This window comes from Carcharhinus amblyrhynchos, chromosome 7, assembly GCF_965287045.1.
Source record: "Carcharhinus amblyrhynchos chromosome 7, sCarAmb.v2.hapA, whole genome shotgun sequence".
Lineage (NCBI taxonomy): Eukaryota > Metazoa > Chordata > Chondrichthyes > Carcharhiniformes > Carcharhinidae > Carcharhinus > Carcharhinus amblyrhynchos.
This window is the reverse complement of record NC_137330.1, coordinates 5,863,779-5,878,006: the sequence shown is the minus strand read 5'-3', so window position 1 is coordinate 5,878,006 and position 14,228 is coordinate 5,863,779. Positions and strand designations below refer to the sequence as shown.

The following is a 14,228-nucleotide window of genomic DNA, read 5'->3' as shown; positions in this document are numbered from 1 at the left end:
AATAGAAAACTCTCCATTATTCCATAGAAATTAAGGATTGCTAGCAAAACCACAAAAATTGGATGGAGTAGACAACTCTAGTAAGCCTTGTGAACGCAGAGCAGATACTCATTTAAAATCTGAAAGCTACTGAAAGACTTGTAGTTATACAGCATCTTACTGAACATCACAATATCCCAAACCACTTTACAGCCAATCAAGTATTTCTGAAATGTAGTTACTGTTGTAATTTAGGAAATCTGGTGGGAAATTTGAATACAAGCTCACACAATAGCAATGTGATAATAACCAGATAATACTTTGTGCGGGAGATGTTGATTGAGGGGTTTTGATGCTGAGATTTTGGTACATTTTCTTGGACAGGACAGGGATCTTTATCCTTAACTGAACTTGCCACATACCCAATTTGAAATGCTTGAAACATAGGGACAGGAGGAAGCAATTTAGCCCCTTGAAACTGTTCTGCCATTCAATGAGATCATGTCTTACCTGCAACCTAATTCCCTTTACCCCAAATTCCTTATTTTATTTGGCTAGCAAAAGTCTTTCAGATATAAAATAAAAAATTGAACTTGCATCAAGTGTGCTTTGTAGATGAGAATTCCAAGTTTCTATCCTCTGAATGCAGAAGTGTTTACTATTTTCACCCCTAAAGGGTCTATGTCCAATTTGTAAACAATATTTCCTAATCCTAGACTCCATGAGAGAAGAAATAGATTCTCAGTCTATCCTAATTGTCCCCCTTAGTATTTTGATCAAATCACTTCACAGCCTTCTAAATTCTACAGAATATTTTTAATAATCTCTCTCTTCAACTCAACTCTTAGAGCTCAGGTATTATTTTAGTGAATCTAAACTGCACTCCCTTCAAGGCCAATATTTCCTTCCTAAGGTTTGATACACAGAACAGCTCGCCACTGTACTTCAGGTATAACCAAATCTATACATGACTTCTACCCCATTCTATTTTACACTTCGTGATATAAAGGTCAGCATTCCATTTTGATTATTTTCTATACTTGTTTATGTCATTTTAATGATTTGTGAACTTGGACTTCCATGTTTCTTTAGATTTCTAGCTTTTCACCATTAAGAAAGCATCTTTTTTTTAGGTACAAAATGATTAAGCAATTTCCTACTGTTCTGTCCCATTCACAATGTACCAATGCCTCCTTTGTACTTCCATCTACACTGCTTACAGTGCTGCCTATTTTTGTATCATCAGCAAATTTGGAAAAGTGGCTTTCTATCCCATCTTCTATATTATTAATGAACAGCAAAGAGTTGAGGCTAGCATGGATCCTTGCAGGACACTGCTAATAAAATTCTGCTAATCTGGGCACCTGTATTATCCCTATTCTCTGTCCTCTCCCCTTCAACCAATTTCACAAGCAGGTGGATAATTTACCTTCAGATCCGTGAGCTTCAACTTATGGTTTATTACCGGTGATTTTATGAATTATGCCTTCTGGAAATCCACACAGATCTTATCCATAGGCAATCCTTTGTGCACTGCTTTAGCCATCTTTTCACCTGGTTCACCAGGCAGGACCAGCCATTTATAAATCTGTGCTGCTTCTGTCTGAACTGCTGAAACGTTTCAAGTGTTCAGTTACAGGACTCTAGTAATGTCCTTCACAGATGTTAGGCTAACTGGTCTATAATTCCCTGCTTTCCATCTGTCACCTTTCTTAATCTGCAGTGTTTCCTTGTTAATTTTGGTGATATTTTGTCCCTGATTCAATATTCATTTTCTTGGGATTTCTGGCATATTGAGCTGTCTCTCTACTATAAATGCAGATGCCAAGCAATTATTCAGCATGACTGCCATTTCCTTAGAATACTGACATGGTGATTAATGACAGTGAGTAAATCTAATGAGAGTTGGCACTTAAACACATTGAACAACAAGGTGCTATTATACAAATTAATGCAAATGGCTTTGGAATCATCCTGTATTGGTTGATGATTCCGTTTTCAGAAGTGTTATATCAGAGCAGGGAGCTTGTTCGATATGTTTATGGATGTTTAGAAACAGAGCCCATTGTGCCAAAAGAGATTGGTGACATTGTGATAACAAGATAACATTGTGAGAGGAGCAGACAATGATTCCAAATCAAGAGTAGCTTTGTGCAAAATTATGGAAATAATAATAGTAATGTTATGAACGAAAGTAATATTATTGGACTAGTGATCCAGATGCCTGGATTAAAGCTCCAGTGACTTAAGTTCATATTCCACCATGGTGAGTGCTAGCATTTAAATTTAAATAATAAATAAAATAAGGAATAAAATACTAACGTCAAAGTGATAACCATGAAACTATTGTGTTTCCATAAAAATCCATCCAATTCACTCAGGTCCTGTCGGGAAAGAAATCTGTGGTGCTTACCAAATCTGGCCTACATTTGACTCCAGTTCCACAGCAATGAGGTTGAGAGGACTTTTAATTGCCGTCTGAAATGGTTTAGGGAAGCAGTTATATCAAAACCACTACAGAAAAGTTAAATAGTTAAATAATAAAACTTCCCAGCAATTGCCTAAGTGCCACAGTTTACAAAACACACCCTGCCCAAAGAAACCCTGCAAAGTCCTCCTCACAAACACTGGGGCACATGTTCCACTCCCAAATCACATACCACCCTGACTTAGAACCACTGTCATTGATGTACAGTCACTGGGCCAAATTTCTGGGACTCCCTCACTAACAGCAATGTGGTGTACCTACATCACATGGACTGCAACAGGTCAGGGCAGCAGCTCATCAGCACCTGTGCAAATGAATTTGGAAATGGCCATAAATTATGGCCTTGTCTATGATGGTCACATTCCATGAATGAAAATAAAAAAGCTCATTACAAATATTTTCCAGAGATTTTGGGGGTGCTTGTGGTGTTAGCAGGGGGAGGCAGAGATAAAAGAATCATAAGGCAAGATATCTCTCTGCTGTAACAGCTTCTTGTTACGTTTCTCATATAGACCATTCCCTCCTTACCTATTGAATGCATTCCCTAAACCAGAACAATCTCCTTTTCCTTTGTGCTGTTAAAAAGTCTCAGTTTTATTAGTAGCCATAGTTAAATATTAGAAACCATAGAATTACAGCACAAAGGATGTCATTCATAAAATCATGTCTTTAAAGGGGGGAGGGTGATTGGCTGGCTAGAGAAAAAACAGGGAATTACAGACAAGTGAGCCAAACATTGGTAGTGGGGAAAATATCATTTATGTCCATTAAAAAAGATTTAATAGCACAGCACTTGGAAAACAGTGACAGGATCAGTCAGCAAGGATTTACGACAAGGAATCATATTTGACTGGAATTATTTTAGACTATAACTAGTAGATTTGATGAGGGGGAGCCCGTGTTTATGGTTTATTTGGACTTTAAACTTCCAGAAAATTTTCAATAAGGTCCCACATAAGAGATTAGAGTGTAAAATTAAAGCACATGAGGCTTGGGGTGGTATATTGAGATGGCTAGAAAACAGCTTGACAGGAAACAATGAGAAAGAGTAAACAGGTCTTTTTCCAAGAGACAGGCAGTGAATAGTGGGGTACCACAGGAATCAGTGCTAGGAACCCAGCCATTCATAATGTATATTGATGATTTAGATGACAAAGCTAAATGTAATATCTACAAATCTGCAGATAATTCAAAGCTTGGTGGGTCGGTGAGCTGTGAGGAGCTCGCAGAACACTTTAGTATGATTTGAACAAGTTGAATGGGCAAACTTGTGGCTGATGCAATATAATGTGAATAAACATGAGGTTATCTACTTTAGTAGCAAAAACATGAAGGGGACACGCGTCCTCTGTTTGAATAGAGGGGAGTATGGTAGGATGAGAGAAGAATTGGTGAATGTGGACTGGGGGAGCGCGTTGGAGGGAGGGTCTGCTGAGGAGCAGTGGAGGATCTTTAAGGAGATCTTTCTTGGTGCTCAGCGGAAAATTATTCCGATGGTCAAAAAGGATAGTAGGAAGAGAGGTAATAAGCCGTGGATAACGAAGGAGGTGAAGGAAAGTGTTAAATTAAAAGCGGAGGAATTTAGAGTAGCTAAGAGTAGTGGGCGAGATGAGGATTGGGAGAGGTTTAAATGTCAACAAAGATTGACAAAGAAGTTGATAAAGAAGGGTAGGAGAAACTATGAAGCTGGGCTAGCGCTTAATATAAAAAAGGATAGCAAGAGTTTTTATAAATATATAAAAAGCAAGAGGCTGGCTAGGGTGAATGTTGGTCCTTTAGAGGATGAGAAAGGGGACCTAGTGGTAGGGGATGAGGATATGGCTAAGGTATTGAATAACTTTTTTGTTTCTGTCTTCACGGAGGAGGACGTGAATAATTTGCCGGGTGTTAGCGATGGAAAGGTGGTAGGACTGGAGGGTCTTAATGACATTACTGTTACTAGAGAGGCGGTGCTCGACAGACTGGAGGGGCTGATTGTGGACAAGTCCCCAGGACCAGATGGAATGCATCCCAGGGTTCTGAAAGAAATGGCGGAGGTGATAGTGGATGCCTTGGTGGTTATTTTCCAGACGTCGCTGGATTCCGGGGAAGTACCGGATGATTGGAAAACGGCTAATGTTACGCCGTTGTTTAAGAAGGGTGCCAGGCAAAAGGCGGGGAATTATAGGCCGGTTAGTTTAACGTCTGTGGTGGGTAAAATGTTAGAATCTGTCATTAAGGAGGAAATTGCGAGGCATCTTGAAGGGAATTGCTTGATAGAGCAGACGCAGCACGGTTTCATTAAAGGGAAGTCGTGTCTGACAAATTTACTGGAGTTCTATGAGGATGTGTCTGGGGCGGTGGATAGAGGAGAGCCGGTGGATGTGGTCTTTCTAGATTTTCAGAAGGCGTTTGACAAAGTACCTCACAAGAGGTTACTGCAGAAGGTCGAGGGACATGGAGTTGGGGGTAGGGTGTTAGCGTGGATAGAGGATTGGTTGTCAAATAGGAGGCAGAGAGTGGGGATCAACGGGTGCTATTCGGATTGGCAGATGGTGACTAGTGGAGTGCCCCAGGGGTCGGTGCTGGGGCCTCAGCTTTTTATCATTTATATAGATGATCTGGAGGAGGGAACTGAGTGTAGGGTGTCAAAATTTGCTGATGACACCAAGATTGGGGGAACGGCAAATTGCGCGGAGGGTGTGGGTGTCTGCAGAAGGATCTAGATAGGCTGGGCGAATGGGCCAGGAAATGGCAAATGGAATTTAATGTTGGCAAGTGTGAGGTGGTCCACTTTGGTAGGAAGAATGGTAGGATATTACTTACGGGGCGAAAAACTGCAGCAGGCGACGGTGCAGAGGGACCTCGGGGTCCTTGTGCATGAGTCACAAAAACCCAGCTTGCAGGTGCAGCAGGTGGTCAGGAAGGCGAATGGGATGCTGGCCTTCATAGCGAGGGGGATTGAATATAAAAGTAGGGAGGTCTTGCTGCAGCTGTATAGGGCATTGGTGAGGCCGCAGCTGGAGTAGTGTGTGCAGTTTTGGGCGCCGCACCTGCGCAAAGATATTTTGGCCTTGGAGGGAGTGCAGAGGAGGTTTACTAGGCTGATACCGGAGTTGAGGGGGTTGAGCTATGAGGAGAGGCTGAATAAACTGGGCTTGTACTCGTTAGAGTTTAGAAGAATGAGGGGAGATCTCATTGAGACGTATAAGATGATGAATGGGATGGATAGGATAGAGGTGGAGAGACTCTTCCCGCTCAAAAAAGACAGTAGGACTAGGGGGCACAGCCTCAAGATAAAAGGGGGGCGGTTTAGAACGGAGTTGAGGAGGAACTTCTTCACTCAAAGGGTGGTGAATCTCTGGAATTCTCTGCCCGTTGAAGTGGTGGAGGCTGCCTCGCTAAATATTTTTAAGACGCGGGTTGATGGGTTTTTGATAAGAGAGGGGATTAAGGGTTATGGGGAGAGGGTGGGAATGTGGAACTGAGCAGCGACAGATCAGCCATGATCTTATTGAATGGCGGGGCAGGCTCGAAGGGCTAGATGGCCTACTCCTGCTCCTATTTCTTATGTTCTTATTATTATCTTAATGGCTATAGATTGAGATGGCAATGTGTGATGAGATCTGGGTGTCCCTGTACACCATTCGCTGAAGGTAACCATGCAGGTCTAGTATTTCGGCCTTCATAGTGAGAGGATTCAAGTACAGTGGCAGGAGTGTCTTGCTGCAGTTATATAGGGCCTTGGTAAGATCACACCTGGAATATTGTGTGCAGATTTGCTCTCCTTCTCTGAGAATGGTTTTGCTATGGAGACAGCGCGGCAAAGGTTTACCAGGCTGATTCCTGGAATGGATGGACTGATGTATGAGGAGAGATTGAGTCAGTTAGGAATTTATCCGCTGGAATAATGGGGGCGGGGGGATCTCATAGAAATACAGAACTGGATGGGGTAGATGCAGGGAGGATATTCCCACTGCAGAGCAATCCAGAACCAGGGGTCACAGTCGAAGGATACAGGGTAAACCAGTTAGGACTGAATTGAAGAGAAATTTCTTTACCCAGAGAGTGGCGAGCTGTGGAATTCTGTACCACAGAAAGCAGTTGAGGCCAAAACATTATATGTTTTCAACTAAGAGTTAGATATAGCTCTGGAAGCAAAAGGAGCCAAACGATATGGGTGGGAAAGCGAGAATAGGTTGTTGAGTTGAACGATCAGCCACAGAGATAATGAATGGTGGAGAAGACTCAAAGGACCGAATGGTTTATTCTTGCTCCTATTTTCTATGTTTCTACGTCTGCACTGGCTCTCCAAAGGAGCAATTCACCGAGTCTGTAAATAAATTGTTACAGCTGGGCTTTACATTCAGCATTTGATACTCTCAGGATAACCTGGTTTCTGCAGTTGAGTTTAATCAATATACTGTCATTTGCCCGTTATTTCAATATGACAAGACTATCCACTGGACTCATATTGCTTTCTTTTGTAAACCGGGCTGACGCCAGATTTCCTTCCCTAAAGGGCATTAGTGAAAAAGATGCTTTTTTCCGACAATTGACGATGGTTTTATGGTCATCAGTAGATTCTTAATTCCAGATTATTCTTATTGAATTCAAATTCCACCATCTGTTGTGACAGGATTCAACCCGAATCCCCAGAACCTTAGCTGAGTTTCTGGATTAATAGTCTAGCAATAATACCACCAGGCCATTGCCTCCCCTTAGTTTTTATCCTAACATCAGCTATTAGTATATATGCTAAACAACTTGATGTTAATGGAAGTCAAGTTATGTAAGATGACTTTTGAACTGTGTTACATCACATAATAAACGGTAAATCACCACCTATTTCTTTCTATAGTATGGTCATTAGTACTCAATGACTGAAACACCAGGGGTGAAAAGGGTAAAAGGTGGAGGGCAATCAGCAATTGAAAGATTATCTTTCCTTTTCCTCCTATGATTTGAGTATTCATGCCCTAAATATTCCTGCTTATACTTTCCATCTTCAGTGGAAATGAGGCTCATCACACCTATTCACACTCATTCTTTCCCAGGAATTCATAGTTAAGGCAAGTTCTACTTTTCCTGAGTCTTCTCCCTCCTTCAAATTGTAGCTTTTAAAATCTAAAAATGTCATTCAATTGCTGATTGACCTCCACCTTTCACTCTTTTCACCCCTCGGGTTTCAAGCATTCAGCTGGGTTTTCCATATAATAAAGTTGTAGTTTCCTATCACTGTGCCCCTTCTGGCCATAATGTGGATGTGCCGGCGTTGGACTGGGGTAAACACAGTAAAAAGTCTGACAACACCAGGTTTAAGTCCAACCGATTTATTTGATAGTACACTCACTAGCTTCTGGCCACCACACCAACAACAAAGCTGATTAGACAATTCTAACCTTTGTAAATTACAAGTGACATTAGCAGATGATTAATAACAGCACAACAATTGCAAGAGAAGTGACTTTTTTTTAAATAGAAGGGTGCAATTTGACATTGGTGTTTTGACATCATTATGAAAAAGTAGATTAAAACATGGAGGACATTGTCTCTTTCTCCCTCTGAATTACACTCATGCAAGAAGTTTAGACAATATCAAAACCCACAACAGCAAAATCACAGTAGTTACTGTATACCGTCAAACTATCATAGGGGAGGCCGTGGTTTAGTGGTACTGTCACTGGACTAGTAATCCAAAGACTCAGGGTAATGCTCTGGGGACCCAGGCTTGAATCCCACCACAGCAAATGGTGAAATTTGATTTCAATAAAAAAATCTGGAATTAAAAGTCCAATGATGATTATGAAATCATTACCTATCGTTTTAAAAACCCACCTGGTTCACGAATATCCTTTGGGGAAAGAATCTGACACCCTTACCTGGTCTGGCCTACATGTGACTCCAGACCCACAGCAATGTGACTGACTCTTAAAAGCCCTCACAGATGGGTAATAAATGCTGGCCCATCCAGCAATGGCCAAATCCCATGAACAAATAAAAAAAAGACATGTGTGTGTCACGGCTTAACCTCTGCATGAGGCTGTGGGTTTGTGCTCCCATCCAGAGTCTCCAGTACATGATCTAGACTGGGAATAAACCGTACTTCCTTGAATACGGAACCAAAAGGGTAGATCTTAAGAGCTTAAGATATTTAGAGGATTTGAGAAGTAGGTATGCAGAGAAGAAAGAGAGATTGAAGGAGGGATGAAGAGAAAAACTATTTCATCTATTAGAAAGTCCTGAACAAGCTGCCTTAATCTTAAAATTAGAGCTCAGTTTCTCTGGGGTAATTTATCAGGGATCACTTCTTCACACAAAGTATCATGAAAATCTGGTACTTTCTCACCCAAGAAAATTGTTTGGCGGAGGTAGAAGGTCAATGGAAAATTTCAAGACTGAGATTGTTAACTTTTGTTAGGCAAGGCTGCTAAGAGACTGTTAACAAATGCAGGCAATTGGAGTTAAGATACAGATCAGTCATAATCTAATGGCAAACATGTTCCTATAGCAGAGTGCACTACTGAGAGGTTGCTGCATAGTTGGAGGTGCTGTCTTTCAGATGCGACTTAAAACCAAATCTGGTCTTTTAGATGGATGCGAAACATCTCACAAAACAATCTGCAGAGATTATAAGGTAATTTATTTCACCGCTGTTTGAGAAAGCTTGCTGTTCACAAATGAATTGCCACATTTTCTACATTGCAATAGTGTGCACAGTTCAAAAATACTTCATTGATTTTGAAGCACTTTAGGAAGCCTGATGGTCGGCAACGGTGCTATATAAATGCAAGTCTCTCTTTTTAACTGTCTTGCATCCACTAAGTACTAGATACTATTTTTAGTATACAGGTGACATTTTCTATGTTATATATACTCATATGCATACACAAACATGTATATGAGCATTTACACTTGCAGTTGATACATGTTCTATCAGTAATTATGGAGTCATGCAAGGCATCAGTGACTATAGTGCATAGATTGAAGCTGCAGAGCCAACACTTAACAGATTATTAGTTACACATTACTAGTAAACGGGGTAGTGAACTTTTCAGTAGTCAGCTATGAGTTTTACTTTCCTTACCCATTACATTCCAATATATAGTGAAGCATGACGTACCTGGTAAGGACAGGGAATGTGGTATTCACGACACCGCTCCTGAATCCATGTCGTCTCCCATACAGTGCGGAATGCTTGCTCATAAAAGTAACATCCAATTACAACAAGGAGTGGCACGAGGTACAGGATGCTGAATACACCAATGCGGATCATGAACTTCACCAGCTTGTCCTGGTTCTCTTTTTCCAGTGGGATTTCAATCCGGACACGGTTCAGGGATATTATACCTGCTAGCAGCAAAGAAACTCCTACCACCACATAGAGACACAGAGGAGCCAAAACAAAATATCGCAGCGCATCAATGTCATACAATCCGACAAAGCAGACACCACTGATGTTGTCCCCTTCAATTTTGTTCATGGCGAGGAGAACAATAGTGAGGGTTCCTGGGATCCCCCAGGCACTTGCATGGAACAGGAGTGCTTTCTTCTCTATGGCCTCACTGCCCCATTTGGGAACGGCAGCTAAAAACCACGTGATGGTAAGAATGACCCACCAGACACTGCCTGCCATTGTGAAGAAGTAAAGTACCATAAACAGCATGGTGCATGCCTTATTGTGGGAACCTTGTGTCACTGTAGATGCTTTATAAACTGAAGGATCATTTCTGTTGCAGGCAACTGTGTCTTCTAGAAGAAACCCAATAAAAAACACCAAGGAAACCATCATGTAACACACTGCATAAAATATGATTGGTCGCTCTGGATAACGGAATCGCTTCACATCAATGAGGAATGTGAGAAAGGTGAAGAGTGTAGCAGATAGGCAGACGATAGATATCACACCAATGAAGTACCTGGCAAAAGAAAGTTCTTCACGTCTGAAATACATATTAGGACATGGTGGTGAACAATCTGGAACCCCGAGAAAGGAATAGCCAAGCTCAGGATTGATTTTCAATTCTCTTGGGCACCAAAAACCATAGTCCCTCTGCACAGCCATTGGGGCCTCCTCGGTAGGATCACCGCCTGAAAGAGAGTCACTGTGACGTGGGTAAGCTTCATCACAGTCTGGAAATCTGTGGGACAGAAAAAGTCAATCAGAAAATCAATTTATATTTCTCAGCTTGCAAAAGACAGGCAGCTAATTTTCACATTGCACTGGTCCCCACTTCTGATTTTGTTTGGAAGAATTATGGTTAAATTAAGAAAAATATGAGTGCTTCTGGCAACAGCAGAAAGAATTGGTCTGGAGAACCGATGTTAACAAAGCAAGAAGTCTGAAGACCATACTTATATGATCACTGTATCTAGGTGATTGTCACCAAGGTCTGCCACACCAAAGATTATAGAATCCCCTCAATGCAGGGGGCTATTTGGCCCAATGAGTCTGCGCCAACCCTCTGACAAGCATTCTACTCAAGTCCACCCCCTGCACTATCCCTGTAACCACATGCATTTATCCCTTTAATCTCCCGAACCTACACATCTTTGGACATTAAGAAGCAATTTAGCATGGCCAGTCCACCTCACCCACACATCTTTGGACTGTGAGGGGAAACCAGATCACCTGGAGGAAACCCACGCAGACTCCACACAGTCACCCAAGCCTGGAATCGAACCCAGGTCCCTGCCGCTATGAGGCAGCAGTGCCACTGTGCTGTCCACAAAGGTAGAGGAAATCACCAGATGCTCCTCTCTGAAGCCATTGCAGTCAATGCTAGCTTTATCTAGAGTACAACTTTAACATCAGAAATTGTTGATAAGTATAGCTCAATGTCCTGTAATTTGAAAACTAGTTAGGATAAGTGTAGTATGATTGAGAAGAAAAGTCCACCATCTACAAGATACAAGTCAGGAATGTGCTGGAATATGCTCCATTTGCCTGGATTAGTGCCATTCCAACAGCACTCAAAAAGCTGGACACCATCCAACACAAAGCAGCCTATCTGACTGGCACTCATCTACCATTTTAAACATTTACTCTTCCACTACTGCAGTGTGGCAGGCAAGAATCTCAGCTCCTTCAGTGGCACCTTCCAAGCTTGCAAATTCTACCAACGAAAAGAACAAGACCAGCAGTTGCACGGGAACATCATGACTTGCAAGTTACAGAGCAAGTCAGAGCACTCTGATTGGAACTAGAAAGTTCTCCTTCACGGTCACTTGCTCAAAAACTTGGAACTCCCTTTTTAATGGCACTGTGGATGTACCTATACTGGATGGATTGTAGCAGTTCAAGAAACCACATTAAGGGCAGTTGGGCAATAAATGCTGGCCTTGCCAGCAATGCTTACATTTCAGGAATGAACTTTAAAAACAAGGTGACTTTGGAAAAAGTTTTCCACCACTGGCACTTTCCTGGCTTCAGATAATTGCACACCCTCTACCAAATGGCATTTGGAAAATAGGTCATGTACCAATTCTCAACAAATGAGAACAAAGCACAAATTAGGTGGTGAGGAAACAAAATCAGTAAGTAATTGTTTGTACTCATGCCAAGTCTGTCAGATTAAATATATCTGGGAATCCCTACTCTGTCCACACCAATCATTTATTTAGTTATATAACATAAAGAAAATATAATTGATTCAAATCATATCTCTAGCCACTAAAAAATGTATTTAGCATTTATTTATAACCATTTTTTAATAAAAATACTAAATGTTAGAGGACTGTGCCAAAGAAGCAAATCTGTGTGTTTCCCAACCAGAAACCATTGATGAACAGGGATATCCACTGCTTGCTGAAGTCCAGGTGACCCCAACCTATAAAAGAAAGCCAGATATGTTCTATGGGGATTCTCAAAGATGCTACATGACAGTACCAGACCAAGCTAGGGTCCCAGGCTAGCCACACAGACTTCTGCTGACTATGGCAAGGTTTGCAAGACATAACAGACTATAACATGAAGGCAGATAAAACTGCCAGCTCCAATGCACCCCTCCCCGACGTGCTCAATGCATTCTATGCCCATTTTGAGTAAGAGGTCAGCAACAGCACGTCCTCCATCTCAAGGTTCAGACGAACCTGTATCTGAGGTCACCGTTGCCGATGTCACAGCAGCCTTCTCAAAAGTCAACCCACAGAAAACGACTGATGATGTACTCGGATGAGTACCCAGGTCTTGCGCGGACCAGCTGGTGGGGGTATTTGCAGACATTGTCAACCTCTCTTTACACCAATCTCTGATCCCTACCCGCTTCAAGAAGACAACTGTCATCTGGTACCAAAGAAAACCCAAGCAGAATGCTTTGGTGACTATCATCTGGTCAATCTGACATCCATCATTGTGAAGCGCTTTGAAAGGTTAGTCATGACACAAATCAATTCCTACCTCCCCCCTTTGCCCATGGTAGTTTTTGGAGAGCAGAAGAGTTTTCTCGGTGCTCTCGCCAACATTTATACGTTATAAATAAAAGAAATACGAGCAGAAGATCATACGATCCATCGAACCCCCTCTGACATTCACTACGATGATGTAGAGATGCCAGGGTTGGACTGGGGTAAACACAGTAAGAAGTCTCACAACACCAGGTAAAGTCCAACCATTTATTTGATAGTAATTCCACAAGCTTTTGGAAATGGGTGTTCCTTTGTCAGGTGTGTGGAAGGTTCTGATCAGAGAAGGGCATATAAAGTCACACACAGCTTACAGAATACTGATTAGAATGCAGGTCTTTACAGCTAACCTGCTATTCAAGTCTTAAAGATGCAGACAATGTGAGTGGAGATAGCATTAGCATAGGTTAAAGAGATGCGTATTGTCTCCAGATAGGACAGTAAGTGAGATTTTACAAGCCCAGGCAAGTCATGGGGGTTACAGATAGTGCGACATGAACCCAAGATCCCAGTTGAGACCATCCTCACGTGTGTGGGACTTAGCTATCAGTCTCTGCTGAGCAACTCTGCACTGTCGTGTGTCACGAAGGCCGCCTTGGAGAACGCTTACCCAAAGATCAGAGACCGAAGTCCCGAAGCATGGTACACTGGGGAGACCATGCAGACGATACGACAATGGATGAACGAGCATCGCTCGACAATCACCAGGCAAAACTGTTCCCTTCCTGTTGGCGAACGCTTCAGCAGTCACGGGCATTTGGTCTCTGATCTTCAGGTAAGCGTTCTCCAAGGCGGCCTTCATGACAGTCCCTGGCAGCTCATTCTCCCTTAGCAGAACCTATTTTTTTGTTGTATCTGTGTCATTGACATGAAAACTAGATCCTTCCCCTCCCAGTCCCAAGCTCCTCTCTAGTTCAGAGATGTCATTAAACACAGCCTTTGGGACTTTCACTCTTGATTGCAGAGAACAGCATCTATCTCTAATTATACTGTCCCTTCAACTAATGCAATGAAAAACAGGTTAAATATCACATTTGCTGACACTGGGGCCTTTCTGCGTACAAGATGGTTGCTGCATTTTATCTGCTTGCACATTAAGTCACTAAATTTCTATGAAGTGTTTTGGACGCTCTGAAGATGGGAAAGATGCTATCCAAATGCAAGTGCTTCCTTTTTTCAAACTCAAACTATCTTTGCTCTATACATTAAATCATCAGATTTCAAATTTCCAGTGCATTCTAGTCAAGTTAGGTGGAAGAGTAAAAGGGATGGGGAAAACAGTCCTCGGGAGAGGGTTTGCCAAATAGCAAATGTCCCTTCTAATGGATCAACCAAGAAATGACACAATGTATCAAAGATTGTTTCTTGAAACAGTACG

The 14,228-nt window shown here is 42.0% G+C and overlaps 1 protein-coding gene across 3 annotated transcripts in view; it reads right to left on the bottom strand.

Moving 5' to 3' along the window:
* Positions 1-14,228, bottom strand: part of LOC145344747 (frizzled-3) — a 117,775-nt gene that overhangs the window by 26,725 nt on the left and 76,822 nt on the right. For all 3 annotated transcript variants that reach the window (XM_080191860.1, XM_080191862.1, XM_080191861.1), the window contains one exon: positions 9,570-10,587. In XM_080191860.1, coding sequence (XP_080047986.1) covers positions 9,570-10,587 — 1,018 coding nt within the window. The remainder of the gene's footprint in view (positions 1-9,569; positions 10,588-14,228) is intronic.